General features: G+C 44.2%; 1 protein-coding gene across 5 annotated transcripts in view; it reads left to right on the forward strand.

Moving 5' to 3' along the window:
* The window catches only part of LOC139544041 (splicing factor, suppressor of white-apricot homolog), a 127,717-nt gene that overhangs the window by 27,215 nt on the left and 79,639 nt on the right, over window positions 1–20,863 (forward strand). For all 5 annotated transcript variants that reach the window (XR_011668795.1, XM_071350724.1, XM_071350726.1 and 2 more), the window contains 5 exons: window positions 2,461–2,555; window positions 3,462–3,630; window positions 15,884–16,214; window positions 16,394–16,543; window positions 16,661–16,754. Coding sequence is in view for 4 of the 5 variants with exons in the window: in XM_071350724.1 (XP_071206825.1) it covers window positions 2,461–2,555; window positions 3,462–3,630; window positions 15,884–16,214; window positions 16,394–16,543; window positions 16,661–16,754 (839 nt within the window). In the remaining variant the exon portion in view is untranslated. The remainder of the gene's footprint in view (window positions 1–2,460; window positions 2,556–3,461; window positions 3,631–15,883; window positions 16,215–16,393; window positions 16,544–16,660; window positions 16,755–20,863) is intronic.

Genomic DNA, 20,863 nt, shown 5'->3' on the forward strand with positions numbered 1-20,863 from the left:
TTCCTCTGTGGAGATGGGAGAATCTTCCAGAAGGACAACCATCTCTGCAGCACTCCACCAATCAGGTCTTTATGGTAGAGTGGCCAGACGGAAGCCACTCCTCAGCAAAAGGCACATGACAGCCCGCTTGGAGTTTGCCAAAAGGCACCTAAAGACTCAAACCATGAGGAACAAGATTCTCTGGTCTAATGAAACCAAGCTTCAACTCTTTGGCCTGAATGCCCAGCGTCACGTCTGAAAGAAGCCTGGCACCATCCTTATGGTGACACATGCTGGTGACAGCAGCATGCTGTGGGGATGTTTTTCAGCGGCACGGACTGGAAGACTAGTCAGGATCGAGGTAAAGATGAACGGCGCAAAGAGAAACTTTCTGAAAACCTGCTCCAGAGTGCTCAGGACCTCAGACTGGGACGAAGGTTCACCTTCCAACAGGACAACGACTCTAAGCACACAGCCAAGACAATGCAGGCGTGGCTTTAGGACAAGTCTCTGAATGTCCTTGAGTGGCCCAGCCAGAGTCTGGACTTCAACCTGATCAAACATCTCTTGAGAAATCTGAAAATAGCTGTGCAGTGACGCTCCCCATCCAACCTGACAGAGCTAGAGACAATTTGCAGAGAAGAATGGGAGAGACTCAACCAAATACAGGTGTGCCAAGCTTGTAACGACATCCCCAAGAAGACTCGAGGCTGTAATCACTGTCAAAGGTTCTTTAACCAAGTACTTAGTAAAGGGTCTGAATACTTATGTTAATGTCATATTTTCTTTATTGTAAAACATTTCCCAAAATTTCTAAAACCTGTTTTTGCTTTGTCATATGGGATATTGTGTGTAGATTGATGAGGGGGAAAAAACTATTTAATACATTTTATAATAAGGCTGTAACCTAACAAAATGTGGAAAAAGTCAAGCGGTCTGAATACTTTTCCGAAGGCACTGTATATAGGTCCGGCCAAATACACTACAGGATCAAAAGTATGTGGACACCTGCTCGTCAAACATCTCATTCCAAAATCATAGGCATTAATATGGAGTTGGTCCCCCCTTTGCTGCTATAACAGCCTCCACTCTTCTGGGAAGGCTTTCCACTAGATGTTGGAACATTGTTGTGTGGACTTGCTTCCATTCAGCCACGAGCATTAGTGAAGTCAGGCGCTGATGTTGGGCAATTAGGCCTGGCTCGCAGTCTGCGTTCCAATTCATCTCAAAGGTGTTTGATGGGGTTGAGGTCAGGGCTCTGTGCAGGCCTGTCAAATTCTTCCACACCAATCTCAACAAACCATTTCTGCATGAACCTTGCTTTGTGCACGGGGGCATTGTCATGCTGAAACAGGAAAGAACCTTCCCCAAACTGTTACCACAAAGTTGGGAGCACAGAATCGTCTAGAATGTCATTGTATGCTGTAGCGTTACGATTTCCCTTCACTGAACCTAAGGGGCCTAGCCCGAACCATGAAAAACAGCCCCAGACCATCCTCCTCCACCAAACTTTATAGTACTAATTTTGCATTAGGGCAGTTAGCGTTCTCCTGGCTTCTGCCAAACCCAGATTTGTCCGTCAGACTGCCAGATTTTGAAGTGTGACTCATCACTCCAAAGAATGCGTTTCCACTGCTCCAGAGTCCAATGCCGGCGAGCTTTACACCACTCCAGCCGACGCTTGGCATTGCGCATGGTTAGTTTAGGCTTCTGTGCGGCTGCTCGGCCATGGAAATCCTTTTTATGAAGCTCCGGACGAGCAGTATGCGCTGCAAGCTTCAGCACTCAGAAGTCCCATTCTGTGAGCTTGTCAAATCAAATTTTATTGGTCACATACACATGGTTAGCAGATGTTAATGAGAGTGTAGCGAAATGCTTGTGCTTCTAGTTCCAACCGTGGAGTAATGTCTAACAAGTAATCTAACAATTTCACAACAACTACCTTATACACACAAGTGTAAAGGAATGATTTAAGAATGTACACATAAATAAGATGTCATATGGATGAGCGATGGCCGAACGTATAGAGTACAGTATGTACAGTGGGGAGAACAAGTATTTGATACACTGCCGATTTTGCAGGTTTTACTACTTACAAAGCATGTAGAGGTCTGTAATTTTTATCATAGAGACGGAATCCAGAAAAAAAATCCAGAAAATCCCATTGTATGATTTTTAAGTAATTAATTTGCATTTTATTGCATGACATAAGTATTTCATACATCAGAAAAGCAGAACTTTATATTTGGTCGTGGAAACTTAAAGCACGGGGATTTGAACTATCCGATTGGCCAGCACAGTAGGCGCACTCGATTTAGCCACATATCTCCCGGTCTGCTAGGAATACCTTTTAAGATGGACCAGTTGATCGCGGCATTGTGAATTCTTTATTTTTCAGCCTCAGACCAATACCTACTTCTTACTGAAAACAGTTTTTTGTTTGTAATATTCTTTATTCATACTTCGATATATTTTCTGTAGACTCTGATGATTCTGATGATGATGGGGATGGCAACTACCTCCACCCCAGCCTGTTTGCTCCTAAGAAGAGCTCTCGCCTTGAGGAGCTGATGAAGGTAAGGACTAGTGTGTGCTCTGACTAGTGTGTACTCTACCTTGCCCAACATGACCTCTACCTTAACGCTTATTATTTTCCCTGAGCGTTTTCATCTATTGAAGATGGTCTGAGAGGTGCATTTTACTGTACACTGGGCTGAGATTATTGTATATGAGAAACCATTACTGTGAAAAGCACTTGTGAATTCTTCACCATATTGCTTTGTTCTGTTTTATTCAGACAAATAGTTATCTTGGCTGCAGAGGGAAGAAAACTGTACGACTATAGACTGAGTTCATCTGAGGGGCTTTCTGGAGCAATTATCTCCCATCTATAGGGGCTTTGCCTGTTCATTCCAACCCACAATGTGTCTATTAAATGTTCATATTCAATTTTTTATAGGGTTTAACCATTTGGTAATTGCGCCAATGGTTAGGGTTTTAATGTTCAAAAGCCCATACACTTCTGAATTAATAGCACATTATTGTTAAGTTGTTCTATTCGATGGCACAATTTGGCGTGAGTTCAAAGCATCTCACTTCAAAGTGCTTTAGACCTGAATATCAAGAGAATGCCATCTTTCCTTTAGAAAGTCTGTTCATTGAAAGGGTTTTGATAACTCATATGCCAACTCTTTTTGATTACACCAGATTGCACACCATAAGGCTGGAGACACCATTATAGATCAACAGTATGTTTATAAATTATTCAAAGGCCACACTTATAAATGACTTGCGATAAGTAGGTTATACCACATAACATAGAGGAATATAGCATAAAGAAACAGTTTCTCTGCCTTGTTGCCCTCACATAAGCTAGAGGTGTCTCACAGTTTCACAACTCTATATCTTCCCATTGTTGAGGGTAATAAAAGAGCTGCTGATTGTTGTTATAAGCCTTCTAACCAGATCTATTTGTGTTGTAGCCTCTCCAAGTCATGGACCCAGACCATCCACTGGCAGCGCTGGTCCGGAAAGCCCGACAGGAACAGAACGGAGCCGCCGCTGCAGCTGCCGCCGCCATGGCAACCAAGCCAGAGGAAGTGCCCGCAGAGCCGGCTGTGCCAGCCACACCAGCAGAGTACACAGCTGACCGTGAGTCCAGTTTCTCATTTATGAGAGTCGAACTGGGCAACTGTGAAATCCAATACCTGAGGAGCATTCATATTGGCTCCGAGGGAGCCTCTTCATCTCAGTTTAGTCCTGGTCCACTTCATTTCTCTTGCCATTTTCTTTTTCATTTCCCTTTCGACACGAGCTCAGTCTCAGACAGGCAGAGTGGCACTCAATTGTCTAGTATTGATCACGGAACCCCTGGAGGCGAAAAGAATGGTCCACTTGTTAGAATTCTCTTTGTTTGAGAGGGATATTGGTGTTCATATCAGATTAGAATGTCTTTTGGGGGAAAGGTACATTGAATCAACAAAATATTGATCAGGCACATGTTCCCACTGGCAAATCTTCAGTTATTCATGTCACAGATTGTGTTCACAAATTGCTGAGATCAACATAAAAGTACCTAGATCAAATATGCCCAGTTTTTCTGATAGAGATTCTGGGCTGTACTTGAGATTGAGATGAACTGGCCGCAGCAGTGTTGAATTGTGCTGATTGATGATGTGGATTGTGGCCAGAGGGACTGTAGCTGTGGAGGGTACCCTGCAGCTCATCGTGGAAAAGCTCATTAACCTGGTCTCCTGTAGGCCCATGACTCATTACATTGCTGAAATGTCCTCTACCAGGAGTTCAATAGTAGAAAGCCCTTCACCACTAGAGCAGTGCAATGTTGATCAACCTGAGAAATTCAGCTTGGTCAATACTTTTCCTTGAGGACTGGTCAGCATAGACTGTATCGAGAAGCGATTTTCACCACTTGTCCTTGGGGGATTGTGAGTACATGAAGGTTCTTAACACTTTTCAAAGTCTCAGAGAAGGTATTTTTCACTGATGTGTTGTTTTGGATGTGCTGACAAACTGAATTCTCCTGCTTTTCATTGACTGCAGTGTTTGCTTTGCGCTGAACGCCGGTGGACTGAATCCAAAAGCTGTTTGTCTGGCCGCCCCACAGATGTGTTTGCTCCCTCTAAATGCAGACATAATTTCCACTTATTTTCCTGCTCTCTTCTGGCTGCAATTTTACAATTTCTCCACCCTAGTGCTACAGGCTATGACCAGTTCTTTCTCGCTTGACCCAAACCCTTGAAGACATCCACTGTTATTCAGCTCATGCACTCTTCATCCTAAGCAACAGACACAGGAACACTCTAACTTTAGCTCAGTGCTCATTGCAGGACTGTACTTTTCCTCAAGCAAATCTAGGGAAAAATTGCAACATCACAGAATCACTAGTCTTGCAGGGCCATCCTTCCAAAGGGTGTCCGAGGCTACAAAATCGCCATTTAATTTGCTTAAATCTTAGCCAGTTTCTCTCTACTGTCTCCATTAATTGTAAGTGATGGATGTTGAAGGTGCTGGGTGTGATATGGGGTGCCAGGCTACCCTATTTGTCCTTGAGAGATGTTCCTCGCAATTTGGCTGTTGTATTTTCCAGGGTCAACCCCGTCTCCCCTCTTTGTCTGAACTGGAAACTGAGAAATTGTCCTGGTGCTTGGGAGAGACAGCTCAAGCTGATGGTACTGATTTGTCTTAATTAACATGACTTGAAGAGCTCCACTGGTTTCATGAGGTGGGAAAGAGAGGGAGGGAGAGCGGTGCTCTGCTTAACACTCCCGACTTTGACACCACTGCCGCCGCCACCACAGCATCACACAGCAGTACAGACATGGATTTTTAATGTGCTGGCTTATGGCGACAAGATAATAATTTTTGAAAGATTTTGCTCCCATAGATCCGACTTTGATTTCTGTGTATGGCGCCAGTTCTCTGGGAGAATCTCTGTAAAACTCAGACTGCAGATGATCAAAGGCACCAAAGGAATAGACTGCTCAATGTGATACTCCAGTATCTGCCAATGAGGCAGGTATTGAATGAGAATTAGGCAAGAGGAGTTAAGACTGTAACAGTTTTTGGCCTGTTCTCAACTACCCAGACTCCATAAGAGCTCAGCTTTGGAGCTCCTTTTATGTTGATTTAACTTTGGTAGCGCTTGAAGGTAGGTTGGGCATAGTTCCATTAACCTTGAGTGTTTTGTGGTGTCATCTGTTTGACCTGACACGATCACTTATTCCCTTCCATTCTGCTGGTCTATGGATTCTCTGTTGCAATATTGGAACATTCTACATTCTAATACAGTCATCATGAGGCATATTAGATGATTTGACAACATTTCCTAGAAATTTCGAGAAGCTGTCAAGAATGCACTATGAAGACTGGGCTTTTCTTTCTTAAATCAAATCTAATTGCATTGGTCACATACTTCGTAAACAACAGGTGTAGACTAACAGTGAAAATCTTACTTACGGGCCCTTCCCAACAATGCAGAGAGAAAGAAATAATAGAAAAGTAATAACACATAATAATAAATACACAATGAGTAACGATAACTTGGCTCTATACATTGAGTACCAGAGAAGGGTTTATGACTTGGGTGGCTGGAGTATTTAAAACATTTTGGGGGCTTCCTCTGACACTGCCTGATATGGAGTTCCTGGTTGGCAGGGAGCTCGGCCCCAGTGATGTACTGGGCTGTATGCGCTACTCTCTGTAGCGCCTTGCGATCGGATGCCAAGCAGTTGCCATACCAAGCGGTGATGCAGCCATTCAAGATGATCTCAATGGTGCAGCAGTATAACTTTTTGTACCAAATCTTTTCAGCCTCCTAAGGGGGAAGAGGTGTTGTGTCCTCTTCACAACTGTGTTGTCTGTGGACCATGATAGATCCTTAGTGATGTGGAACAGGGATTACAGGAGGGGTCTAAACACGCACCCCTGAGGGGTCCCCGTGTTGAAGGTCAGTGTGTCGTATGTGTTGTTGCCTACCGTCACCACGTGGGGCGGCCCGTCAAGAAGTCCAGGGTCCAGTTGCAGAGGGACATGTTCAGTCCCAGGGTCCTTAGGTTAGTGATGAGCTTGGAGGGCACTATGGTGTAGTCACCATGTTTTTAGTGCACGCTTATGTGCTTTGCCGGTAATACTGGAAATCCCAGTAACATATTCCAGTCTGTGTTAGCAAAACAGTCCTGTAGCTTAGCATCCACGAGGGAAAGCTTTGTATCCATTTCTATGCGTGGTCTAAAGTCGATCTAGGGTGTTTTATAAAAAAAGTTCTCTAGTTGCACAGGTGACATGGAAATTAGCTAAGATGAGTAATTTCTTGTTTGCTTATGGCCCTAAATAGCTCATTGAGTGCGGTCTTAGCGCCAGCATCGGTTTGTGGTGGTAAATAGAAAGCTACTGTAGGAAAAATATTGATAAAAACTATTTTGTAAATAGTATGGTCTACAGCGTACCATAAGGTATTCTAACTCAGGCGAGCAGAACCTCGAGACGTCCTTAATAATAAAGATTGCTCACCAGCTGTTGTTGACAAAGAGACACACACCTCTCCCCTTGAGCTTACCCAAGCTTTCTGTCCTGCCGATGCATAGAAAACCAGCTAGATGTAAATTATTCATGTCCTTATTCAGCCACGACTCCAAGAAACACAGGATATTACAGTTCTTCAGGTCCCGCTGATAGGATAGTCTTGAACGGAGCTCTTCCAGTTTGTTCTCCAGTGATTGTAGAATGGAGGGTAGAGGAGGTTTATTCACTTGTCAACGTAGTTTCATCAGGGTGCCCGCGCTTTGGCCTCGCTTACACCGCATCTTTCTTCCCCGAGTCTGGGTGACTAGGGCATGGTCTGGGGTGAGCAGTATGTTCTGCACCGCCGACTCGTTGAAGTAGAAATATTCATCCAAATCGAGGTTAGTGATTGCTGTTCTGATGGCCAGAAGCTCCTTTCAGTCAAAAGAAACAATGGCGGAAACATTATGGCCAAAAAAAGTTACGACCAGCACAGAAAAACACACAAAATAGCACAACTGGTCAGGAGCCCATAAAACGGCAGCTTTCCAATCCAGTGACATTCCTGTTGGGTGACATGCGTCCCTATCTGTTTTGACCTCAGAGGCCCGATGAAGCAATGCAGCCAAGTTGTAACAGTCCACAGACAAGCATCTCACAATACACTGTACTGTATCCATCCACAATGACTCACCAACACTCTGAAGCAGTTTGTCAGTTTCACCCACCCCACTTTAAACAATTGCTACCAGTGAACGTTTTCCCTGATCAACAAGCTGTTACCCTGCAGGTTATGAATCGTTATGCATTCAGTAAGTGGGCTATTTTATTAATCAGCAGATGTTCCCTTGTTCGCAGGCCGACTTTCTGTTTTGCACACTTTTTCATTCCCACTTTTAGTTTTCCCCAAGAGAGCAGCACAGAGATGGAATTTCAAGTTATTCTATTCTATCGCTCCCTGTCTGGTTTGGATTGCAATCCCAGGTTCAGTGCTGCAAGCATCTCACCAGACACAAACTGTCCTGATGGGTATTGATTGGAGACTGTTCTTGAACCTCAACACTACTCGTGGCGCTGTGCTCAAGAGGCTGCCCATGAAAATGATTACCATTTGGAGTGGCTGGGGAAGGAGCAGCACTTTGTCTGCTAAAGTACAGTGGGGAGAACAAGTATTTGATACACTGCCGCTTTTGCAGGTTTTCCTACTTACAAAGCATGTAGAGGTCTGTAATTTTTATCATAGGTACACTTCAACTGTGAGAGACGGAATCTAAAACAAAAATTCAGAAAATCACATTGTATGATTTTTAAGTAATTAATTTGCATTTTATTGCATGACATAAGTATTTGATACATCAGAAAAGCAGAACTTAATATTTGGTACAGAAACCTTTGTTTGCAATTACAGAGATCATACGTTTCCTGTAGTTCTTGACCAGGTTTGCACACACTGCAGCAGGGATTTTGGCCCACTCCTCCATACAGACCTTCTCCAGATCCTTCAGGTTTCGGGGCTGTCGCTGGGCAATACGGACTTTCAGCTCCCTCCAAAGATTTTCTATTGGGTTCAGGTCTGGAGACTGGCTAGGCCACTCCAGGACCTTGAGATGCTTCTTACGGAGCCACTCCTTAGTTGCCCTGGCTGTGTGTTTCGGGTCGTTGTCATGCTGGAAGACCCAGCCACAACCCATCTTCAATGCTCTTACTGAGGGAAGGAGGTTGTTGGCCAAGATCTCGCTATACATGGCCCCATCCATCCTCCCCTCAATACGGTGCAGTCGTCCTGTCCCCTTTGCAGAAAAGCATCCCCAAAGAATGATGTTTCCACCTCCATGCTTCACGGTTGGGATGCTGTTCTTGGGGTTGTACTCATCCTTCTTCTTCCTCCAAACACGGCGAGTAGCGTTTAGACCAAAAAGCTCTATTTTTGTCTCATCAGACCACATGACCTTCTCCCATTCCTCCTCTGGATCATCCATATGGTCATTGGCAAACTTCAGACGGGCCTGGACATACGCTGGCTTGAGCAGGGGGACCTTGCGTGCGTTGCAGGATTTTAATCCATGACGGCGTAGTGTGTCACTAATGGTTTTCTTTGAGACTGTGGTCCCAGCTCTCTTCAGGTCATTGACCAGGTCCTGCCGTGTAGTTCTGGGCTGATCCCTCACCTTCCTCATGATGATTGATGCCCCACGAGGTGAGATCTTGCATGGAGCCCCAGACCGAGGGTGATTGACCGTCATCTTGAACTTCTTCCATTTTCTAATAATTGCGCCAACAGTTGTTGCCTTCTCACTAAGCTGCTTGCCTATTGTCCTGTAGCCCATCCCAGCCTTGTGCAGGTCTACAATTTTATCCCTGATGTCCTTACACAGCTCTCTGATCTTGTCCATTGTGGAGAGGTTGGAGTCTGTTTGATTGAGTGTGTGGACAGGTGTCTTTTATACAGGTAACGAGTTCAAACAGGTGCAGTTAATACAGGTAATGAGTGGAGAACAGGAGGGCTTCTTAAAGAAAAACTAACAGGTCTGTGAGAGCCGGAATTCTTACTGGTTGGTAGGTGATCAAATACTTATGTCATGCAATAAAATGCAAATTAATTACTTAAAAATCATACAATGTGATTTTCTGAATTTTTGTTTTAGATTCCGTCTCTCACAGTTGAAGTGTACCTATGATAAAAATTACAGACCTCTACATGCTTTGTAAGTAGGAAAACCTGCAAAAGCGGCAGTGTATCAAATACTTGTTCTCCCCACTGTATATGGTTTGGAGAGAAAATACTTTTGAGTCAGAAACACACGGCTGTAAGGCTGATCCTGAGGAGCTCTCTTGGCTCTGTGTGGTGTTAAGGTTAGGGGTCAGAGAGAGGCCAGTGGAGGATGATGGATGGATGTGCTGTAACTGCTTTCAGAACAGCAGCTCCGCTGCTTAATCCTGCTGTCAAATAACACTCCACCACCTACAGTTGAAGTCTGAAGTTTACATACACTTAGGTTGGAGTCATTAAAACTTGTTTTTCAACCACTCCACAAATTTCTTGTTAACAAACTGTAGTTTTTGCAAGTTGGTTAGGACATCTACTTTGTGCATGACACAAGTAATTTTCAAACAATTGTTTACAGACAGATCATTTCACTTATAATTCACTGTATCACCATTCCAGTGGGTCAGAAGTTTACATACACTAAGTTGACTGTTCCTTGTGGAACAGCTCGGAAAATTCCTGAAAATTATGTCATGGCTTTAGAAGCTTCTGATAGGCTAATTGACATAATTTCAGTCAATTGGAGGTGTACCTGTGGATGTATTTCAAGGCCTACCTTCAAACTCAGTGCCTCTTTGCTTGACATCATGGGGAAATCAAAAGAAATAAGCCAATACCTCATCAAAAAAATTGTAGATCTCCACAAGTCTGGTTCATCCTTGGGAGCAATTTCCAAACGCCTGAAGGTACCACGTTCATCTGTACAAACAATAGTACGCAAGTATAAACACCATGGGAACACGCTGTCGTTATACCGCTCAGGAAGGAGACGCGTTCTGTCTACTAGAGATGAACGTACTTTGGTGTGAAAAGTGCAAATCTATCCCAGAACAACAGCAAAGGACCTTGTGAAGATGCTGGCGGAAACGGGTACAAAGGTATTTATATCCACAGTAAAACGAGTCCTATATCGACATAACCTGAAAGGTCGCTCAGCAAGGAAGAAGCCACTGCTCCAAAACCGCCATAAAAAAGCCAGACTACGGTTTGCAACTGCACATGGGGACAAAGATCGTACTTTTTGGAGAAATGTCCTCTGGTCTGATGAAACAAAAATAGGCCATAATGTCCATTAAGACCATTGTTATGTTTGGAGGAAAAGGGGGGTGGCTTGCAAGCCGAAAAACACCATCCCAACCATGAAGCACGGGGGTGGCAGCATCATCTTGTGGGGTTGCTTTGCTGCTTGAGGGACTGGTGCACTTCACAAAATAGATGGCATCCTGAGGTAGGAAAATTATGTGGATATATTGAAGCAACATTTTCAAACATCAGTCAGGAAGTTAAAGCTTGGTCGCAAATGGGTCTTCGAAATGGACAATGACTTCAAGCATACTTCCAAAGTTGTGGCAAAATGGCTTAAGGACAACAAAGTCAAGATAATGGAGTGGCCAACACAAAGCCCTGACCTCAATCCTATAGAAAATTTGTGGGCAGAATTGAAAAAGCGTGTGCGAGCAAGGAGGCCTACAAACCTGACTCAGTTACACTAGCTCTGTCAGGAGGAATGGGCCAAAATTCACCCAAATTATTGTGGGATGCTTGTGGAAAGCTACCTGAAACGTTTGACCCAAGTTAAACAATTTAAAAGCAATGCTACCAAATACTAATTGAGTGTATGTAAACTTCTGACCCACTGGGAATGTGATGAAAGAAATAAAAGCTGAAATAAATCATTCTCTCTACTATTATTCTGACATTTCACATTCTTAAAACAAAGTGGTGATCCTAACTGACCTGAGACAGGGAATTTTTACCAAGATTAAATGTCAGGAATTGTGAAAAACTGAGTTTAAATGTATTTGGCTAAGGTTTATGTAAACTTCTGACTTCAACTGTAACTGAGCAGCATGGACATGGCCCTCTTCAGTCCTCCTTCTCTGTCTTTGTCTCTCTCTGTCTTTGTCTCTCTCTGTCTTTGTCTCTCTCTCTCTTTCCTTCCTTTCCTATGTTTTGTATTTTCATCTCATTCTTGTATATAACAATAGAAAAGATTAGCATCTTTCAATGAATCCTAACCATTGACTCGGCATCAAGAGGAATGGAGCAAATAAATATAAACCATGTGAATGATGGCTCTCCTACAGGTTTCAAGCCTTGTGCATATTGGATGGTCTTCATAACAGTCGACCAGAGCGGTGACTAATGAGTTAATATCATCCAGTTTTCCCTTTTGACAAGACAAGCCTCTCTTTCCCCCTCTTCATTGCTTCCTCTTCCTCCCTCCTTCCCGCCATCCTTTCTGCTTCCCTTTTTCTGTCTCTCTCCATCCTGTACGCTCCATCAGGGAGGGAAACCACTTCCACAGTAGAAGACCCTGTAGAGTATATAATGCACAGATCAGCAGGCTCAGACACACTCGCACAGACACAAAGCTGTATGCTGAACCGGAAGCCCTCATCCTCCAACTCCCACAATTTTGCTTTTAGTAGTTAGTATTTATTAGGATCCCCATTAGCTGCTGCCAAAGCTTCCTGGGGTCCAAACCGGAATAAACCTATTACGTCACAACAACCTACATCATAAATAAAACAATACATCATACAAGACATTATTACATTATTATTATTATTATTAAAACAAAGACAATATAAAATGTACAATAATACAATATTACAATGTGTGATTGTTTGTGTGTGTGCGTATGCGTCCATGTCTCCACAGTGCCGTGAGGTATTGTTTTATCGGTTTTAATCAGATTTTACTGCTTGAGGTACTTGATGTGGAAGAGTTCCATGTAGTCATGGCTCTATGAAGTACTGTGCGTTATTCAAGCTTGATGATGAGTTGGTTATTTGAATCAGCTGTGTAGTGCTAGGGAAAAAAACAAAACGTGCACCCAGGGGAAACCCAAGACCGAGTTTGGGAACCCCACCATTAAAGAACACCCTCTGTGTTCCGTTAGACAGGTAACTTTCGATCCACAATTTGGCACAGGGTGTAAAGCCATAACACATGTTTTTTAGCAGTAAACTATGATCGATAATGTCAAGCTGCACTTTTTAGTCTAATAAAACAGCTCCCACAATCATCTTACTATTAATTTCTTTCAGCCAAACATTTGTCAGTGCCCTTCCTTATAAGCATGCTGAAAGTTAGTTGTTAATTTGTTTACTGTGAAATAGCATTGTTTCTGGTCAAACACAATTTTGTACAAAAGTTTAGAAAGGGTCGGTAATAGGCTGATTGGCCGGCTGTTTGAACCAGTAAAGGGTGCTTTGCTATTCTTGGGTAGCGGAATTACTTTTTTTTTCTCTCCAGGCCTGAGAGCGCCCAATTTCCTGTAGGCTTAGATTGAAGGGATATAGTCCGCCACCACCATCAGTCATTTTCCCTCCAAGTTGTCATTACCATGTGGTTTGTCATTGTTGACAGTCAACAATATTTTTTTCACCTCTTCCACACTCAATTTGGTGAATAAAAAATTACAATGCTTGTCTTTCATAATTTGGTCAGTTATGCATGGATATAAAGGTTCAGAGTTTTCTTCTTGCCATGTCATGCCTAAGTTTGCTAATCTTGCCAATGAAAACTCATTAAAGTAGTTGGCAATATCAAAGGTTTTTGTGATGAATGAGCCATCTAATTTAATGGATGGTGCTGAATTAGCTTTTTTGCCCAAAATGTAAGGTGATTTATTATTCTGATGGCTAGCAGTATCAAACAGAATGTGAAAACTCAACTTAATACAGTTACAGTCGATCTCGTTATGGTTGTGATTCTGAGCAGTCAAGAAATAAGTCTTAGTGAGGGGACCATTTTAGATGAAGGTGCCATTTTGAGCGACCTCGCACTGATCACCACAGCCACAAATCATGACAAACACCCCTCCCCCCCTCTTGCTGCTGTTGCCATTGGCAGTGAGTTTACAGAATTTGTTAATACAGTCTGATAGCTGATGTGAGTGCAAATTTGCCGGCTCAAGGTTGTCAGAACAAACCTGGCTAGAACCTCCTAGGATCAAGTATTACACCTAAAAATAGCTAATTGTCATTGCAAACACAGTCAGTTTGACACTTACACAATTGGCATTTCCCAATTACCTACCCACAGTAACAGTATGAGCCAAACTTTGACTTGCACCAGGGAACCCTTTGACTTGCACCAGGGAACCCTTTGACTTGCACCAGGAACCCTTTGACTTGCACCAGGAGCCCTTTGACTTGCACCAGGAACCCTTTGACTTGCACCAGGAACCCTTTGACTTGCACCAGGAACCCTTTGACTTGCACCAGGAACCCTTTGACTTGCACCAGGAACCCTTTGACTTGCACCAGGAACCCTTTGACTTGCACCAGGAACCCTTTGACTTGCACCAGGAACCCTTTGACTTGCACCAGGAACCCTTTGACTTGCACCAGGAACCCTTTGACTTGCACCAGGGAACCCTTTGACTTGCACCAGGAACCCTTTGACTTGCACCAGGAACCATTTGACTTGCACCAGGAACCCTTTGACTTGCACCAGGAACCCTTTGACTTGCACCAGGGAACCCTTTGACTTGCACCAGGAACCCTTTGACTTGCACCAGGGAACCCTTTGACTTGCACCAGGGAACCCTTTGACTTGCACCAGGAACCATTTGACTTGCACCAGCAACCCTTTGACTTGCACCAGGGAACCCTTTGACTTGCACCAGGGAACCCTTTGACTTGCACCAGGAACCCTTTGACTTGCACCAGGGAACCCTTTGACTTGCACCAGGGAACCCTTTGACTTGCACCAGGGAACCCTTTGACTTGCACCAGGGAACCCTTTGACTTGCACCAGGGAACCCTTTGACTTGCACCGGGAACCCTTTGACTTGCACCGGGAACCCTTTGACTTGCACCGGGAACCCTTTGACTTGCACCGGGAACCCTTTGACTTGCACCGGGAACCCTTTGACTTGCACCGGGAACCCTTTGACTTGCACCGGGAACCCTTTGACTTGCACCGGGAACCCTTTGACTTGCACCGGGAACCCTTTGACTTGCACCGGGAACCCTTTGACTTGCACCGGGAACCCTTTGACTTGCACCGGGAACCCTTTGACCTGCACCGGGAACCCTTTGACTTGCACCGGGAACCCTTTGACTTGCACCAGGGAACCCTTTGACCTGCACCAGGGAACCCTTTGACCTGCACCAGGGAACCCTTTGACTTGCACCAGGGAACCCTTTGACTTGCACCAGGGAACCCTTTGACTTGCACCAGGGAACCCTTTGACTTGCACCAGGGAACCCTTAGCACGGTGACGTACCACACCTTTATATTTCCCTGGCTCCCCATACTCCTTTCCCACGGATGTTAGTTTCTTCTCCGCACTGAGTCTGGATCTGAGTACCTCCCTGACTTCAATGATGGCTGTCTCAGACTGAAGTATGTAGCAAATGATGAGATCAGCAGAATAATTAAGTTTGAGTCAGTCAACCTTTTATATAGCCTATTTTCTTGTTTCTTTCTTCCCCTTTGAAAATATAATCTGAACACTTATGAGTGAATCTGTCAGTTGTTTTATTCATAACCTGTGTTGATCCCGGTCGGTATGCCAGTATGATTTCTTATTCCTGCTGTAAATGACTTTCTCTGAGCTGCTGATATGCTTGATTGAGTCTGAAATGGGTAGTGGGATTGTAATGATAGGCTTTGGAAATGAGTCTTTGCAAATTGTTTTTGATTTCTGCTTTTAAACGCATTATGATTTCCAACAAGCTGATCCTAATTATTCTTGTTGGGCCAGAAGAAAAGAATGTTCCCTTTGTTTCCCCATCCTCAACTGACAAAGTACATTTCATTAATTGGACAGCAATCAGGAATAGATTATTAAACATTTTAATTTCTATCAACGTGGAGTTGAGCGAGCAGTCCTCTGTAAGCGAGGCTAAGATTTTATTAGAAATGAGGTCAGACCTAAATGTGTATATATATGTTACCCCGCTCAGCACTGCAGCACACGCACACACTCTAACACAATAAGCAGGCCTGTCCCATCCAGTGCTGACTTACGTCTGCTTGTTAACAGGGGAGACAGGCAAAAACACATGCAATTGAAGTATTGGCATGAATTCCTTTTTGAGCCGTGAGCTATTTTGAGATGTTAATTGATCATCACCTCTCTCTCTGACCTCTCCACAGCTAACATGGCAGCAATGTATTATGGGTACTGCATGCTACCTGATGGGACCTACTGCCTGGCTCCGCCTCCCCCAGGGATAGATGCCAACGCTTACTACAGCTCCCTACCCTCTGGTAGCATGCTGGCCGCGCCCTCTTACTCTGGAGCCCCGCCCCCTCCAGGGACCACGCCCCCTCCACCTCCTGAGCCAACCACACGGTTCATCTACACGGCACCTCCGACTACATTTCCTATTATCCCACCGCCAACTACAGTTCCCAGCCAGGTCCCAGTCTTTCTCTCAACTCCTCCTGCTCCTGTTGTACCTGCTGCTGTCATACCAGAGAACAGGTGTGTGGTGTGGACAGTTATTGGAGAGAAGTGGATATATTTTTTTCTCGATCCTTATACTACCTATTTTTCCCCCACATAATGTGATGCATTGCTAAGCAAGTTTCTTTCTCTTGCCTCTTTCTCTCTCTCTCTCTCTCTCTCTCTCCGTCTCTGCTTATCTTTCTCTCTTAAATCAGTTCGCGGCCCCCTGCTCAAGTTGCTGTGGCAGCGCCGGCCATCATTCCCCCTCCCCCTGACATCCAACCGGTTATTGACAAGCTGGCTGAGTACGTAGCCAGGAACGGTGTCAAGTTTGAGACCAGCGTCCGCATCAAGAATGACCCGAGGTGAGCAGAAACAGACACTGCTCTTCTCCTTACTGAATAAAGATGAACGGCTCACAATGTACTATTTGTTTAATATAATGGCTGTAGATCTTATGTGTGTTTCCATCTCCAACACAGGTTTGACTTTCTGCAGTCCTGGAACCAGTACAACACCTATTATGAGTTCAAGAAGCATTACTTCATGAAGAAAGAGGGAATCAGCCTGCCTGAGGTATTATTGTCCTCTGCTTCCCTTTTCCCTCTCTCTGAGCAGTGTGCGTTTAATACCATTTTGCTTGAAATAATTATATACCCTCTGGGGATGTGATGGATCTTAAGTCAATATTGCCTTTCATTCACTGAAATTCTCTCCAGGTTGCTTTTTAAAAGGCTCTAAAGCATTGGAAGGCCGTGGCTCTTAGGCTTTCATGCTTGAGATCAGAGATCATCAATTGTATGTGCATAAAGTGCCTCTCATGCTGTCCAGATATCAAAAGGCCTGCCTGCCCTTGACTCATGTGTACGCTCCGGGGTTACTGGGGGAAAAGGAGGCGGTTTAAGCAGTCCGCTTATCATAAACCAAGCCGATTCTACTTAACAAAAGGCTTGTCAAGGCTGTTTGAAAGGTTTGTTTTGCTTACCAGGTTCAAATCAAATCAAAGTTTATTTGTCACGTGCGCCGAATACAACAGGTGTAGACCTTACAGTGAAATGCTTACTTACAGGCTATAACCAATAGTGCAAAAAAGTATTAGGTGAACAATAGGTAAGTAAAGAAATAAAAACAACCGTAAAAAGACAGTGAAAAACAGTAGCGAGGCTATAAAAGTAGCGAGGCTACATACAGACACCGGTTAGTCAGGCTGATTGAGGTAGTATGTACATGTAGATATGGTTAGTGACTGTGCATATATGATGAACAGAGAGTAGCAGTACCGTAAAGAGGGGTTGGCGGGTGCCTTTGGTGTGGTTTTCTCAATGAATGGCACCTGCCTGTTCAGCTCCTTGATTTAGCCCCCGGGGTGCAGCTCTACCCTCTACCCTCTCTCTTTCTCTCACAATATTTCCGTCTCTCTTATCTGATTTTAGTGAGAGCACATTGTTTTTTAAGTATAACAAACCTAAGTCTGTGAATTAACCCTGGACCAAGCAAAGCATTTAGCCATGCAGCTGTGCTTTGTTTTCTTGCTCAATTCCCCGGTTTTATCACAAAACAGATGAATGTCAGGTACTTCTCCATTATTCAACAGAGATGTATTTTTTACCCTCCCCTGGGGTATCGGCCGACCGACTCTCACTGGTACTTTTCTAGTGCTCACGAATCTAGCCACGACCCAACACATTAACAGTGCTGCGATACGTGTATAAAGTAATAAAAGCTACTTGAAACTCAGTCAACATTTTACATGGCTCATCTCTTGGTAGACATGTATTCAATTGTGTGACATTTGAAAGCCGTTATGAAGAGAATACTGTTCAGTTGTGTTTGGTAATTATTGGAAAAGTGGTTGGCTGGTAATTCTTAATGGGCTCAGGTGGGAGGCAGACGTAAGTACTTTGTAAAGATATTCTAAAACAGAAGATATCAAGGGTGAGCGGTAACAGACAGAGAAACAATTTATTCATCCATTTGCTAGCTAAGTGCTTTAAGTGGTTTTTTTGTACCCCTGGCATGAACGATTGCTCGAGCTGATAACATTACAGTAAACAAATTAGCAAACTTTAAAGGCAGGGGAATGATATAAAAAATGTGACTCTGTGCCTTCAAACTTTGATTTTAAAGCACCCAGGCTTTTGGAATGATTGGTCTTCGCCACCTGGTTAAATTAATTTGCTGATCCCAGCCCGTTCCCCGCACAGGATTGAACGTAGATGAAATTGCCTTAAAAGTGTCTCACTGCGCAGGTTGTTAACCTGTGTCAGATTAAATCTCGGCCTTAGTCTTTAACGAGGACTACACACACTATCCCATAATGACAAAGCGAAAACAGTTTTTTCGAATTTTTTGCAAATGTATATTTGAAAACAAAAGTCTGCGCTCTGGCTGGGCCACGCAAGGACATTCAGAGACTTGTCCCGAAGCCACTCCTTCATTGTCCTTGCTGTGTGCTTAGGGTTGTTGTCCTGTTGGAAGGTGAATCTTCACCCCAGTCTGGTGACTAGCGGGGTCTCTCAGGGGTAGTGTCTCTCAAGGGAGTAGCCAGGCCAGCTAGGGGAGTATCGGCTGTGGTGGCGCGACAGCTCTAGCTTGGTCAGGAGAGTAGCGCCGGTGACTCAGGCCGGGAGGGCCTGGAGTACGCCCTCCTGAGCTCTTCCTGCTCATGACGCAGGTCCTCATATTTTCTCTGCAACTCCCTACTGGAGAGGGTGTGGTCACTCCATGACATGTGGTCACTCCATGACCACAGACGGGCCTGTAGCAGGGCTGGTAATCTCTTAGATGAGAGAGGTGTGTAGGGCCTCGCAGCTCGCAGCAGGTTCATGATGACTTCGTGTGGCGGGCTGAGGTGGGTTGTGACAGGCATCTCTTGGCAAGACGCACAGATTATTTTCGGTGCACCTCAATATCTCAACTATAGCAGGTCAGAATCTGGCGATACGAAAGACCATGTAAAAACTTCAAGCTGGAGCTGGTCTGAGTGGTCGGAATGCCCTCACCCGCTATATACTTAAAATCAAATAACATTTTATTGGTCACATTCACATATTTAGCAGATGTTATTGCGGGTGTAGCGAAATGCTGGTTGATTTGGTTCTGCCCACTATAGTGCTGTCTGGTTAGAACATGATGTTGAGACCCATCACTACTCTGGATGGTCACCACCACACAGACACAGCTGTTTCCATTTGAAAATGTTTTATATGATTGTGTGGTTATATTCGCTGGACGCACACACATCAGTAAGGAACAGCATGTCAAAAGTCTGTCAGCAGCACAAAACTTTGCTTCTTCTCAAGACGGAAGATGGCGCGCACTAACTAAAGGTTAGTGAAGGCAGGTGGTATCCTGCAGCACATACAATCGCCCTGATTGGTTGGATGAACAGAGGTGTGAACTTTACTCTCTCTTTCTAACTCACATTTATCTTCTCTGTACCCGCTGTGCTGCTCATATGAGACCAAGACAGTGTGGAAAATAGAAGAACAGTGGATAGGATAGAGAGTGGAACAATGACAAAAGACGTAACGAAACACAAAGAAACAGTGGTGAAAGGGAGACGATGGCAGGGGTGTTACAAGGTGAATTGGGGGAAATGCTATGTGAGTTCCCGCAGAGTAGTTCTGTCTCTATCAGCAGCGTCTGTTTTTATTTGGCGACTGCGGCTGTGATTTCTCTTTCAGTGGAGCAGGGGATCTCTGCTCTCTGGCCTCAGTGGAGTTCTGCTCCCCTGGCTGACTCTCCCACCAGGCTGTCCCTGGCTCTGCAGCAAAATCTGAACAATTTGTTTAATTCATCCAGTGTCTCCATTCCTTAATTAGGCATCCAGCTCAATTAGGAGAAGTGTCAACAGAGATGAAATGATTCAGTCTGGCTGTGGCTGGCCTGGCTGCTTGGTTATATGCCTGGCCACTTTGGCCGGGTTATGTACTGTCTCTCTGCTTAAGGTACCTCTATAAACCCTGCAGTGCACTTGAACTGTCTGATGTATCAGAGCTTAGAATGAACCTCAGATATTCACACTCATCCTCGGTTTAGATTTATATAGATGAATATGGTTACATCTCATCCAGGTAGTTTTTATATGCGTTTGTCTATGTTCATTGACAGTTTTATCATAAGCCACCATTTATTTTGATGATATGTTTCCACCAGAATCATCTCCTCTACGTTTACGTTGTGCTCTATCGTCAATTGCACCTGAGCACTAAAATTCCAGTGTGTATCATATGATGCATGAGCCCATCTCATTCCAAAGCAGACAGTTTATCTGTAACCACTCTCTAATGGATCATACAATGCTCTCTCTAAGCTGCATGCATGCGCTGGCTCGCAGCTCCCCGGGACTGCCCCACAGAATAAATATATCAGCCCGCCCAGAGAAGCACGATATTGGAAGTTTTCCCCCATAATTAACACCATCAACGTTTCACTTTACTGTGGGAATTGTAATTGAATCAACGCAATATTAGCAACTTTCAATGCAACATAACAAAACGAGTGTGTGTTGTAAGCAGAACGCATCGGAGTAGGATTCTATTGCATTAACACGCATGACTCAGCCCATACTCTACACATACTGGTGCGCCATAACCAGTCAGCTTCAGTAGGCCAACAGTAAATGTAAATAGACCATTGCCATATATGGATCTGTGCCATTCACTTTGAACTGGACTGTTTAC

Source organism: Salvelinus alpinus, chromosome 18 (assembly GCF_045679555.1).
Source record: "Salvelinus alpinus chromosome 18, SLU_Salpinus.1, whole genome shotgun sequence".
In the NCBI taxonomy this organism is placed as follows: domain Eukaryota; kingdom Metazoa; phylum Chordata; class Actinopteri; order Salmoniformes; family Salmonidae; genus Salvelinus; species Salvelinus alpinus.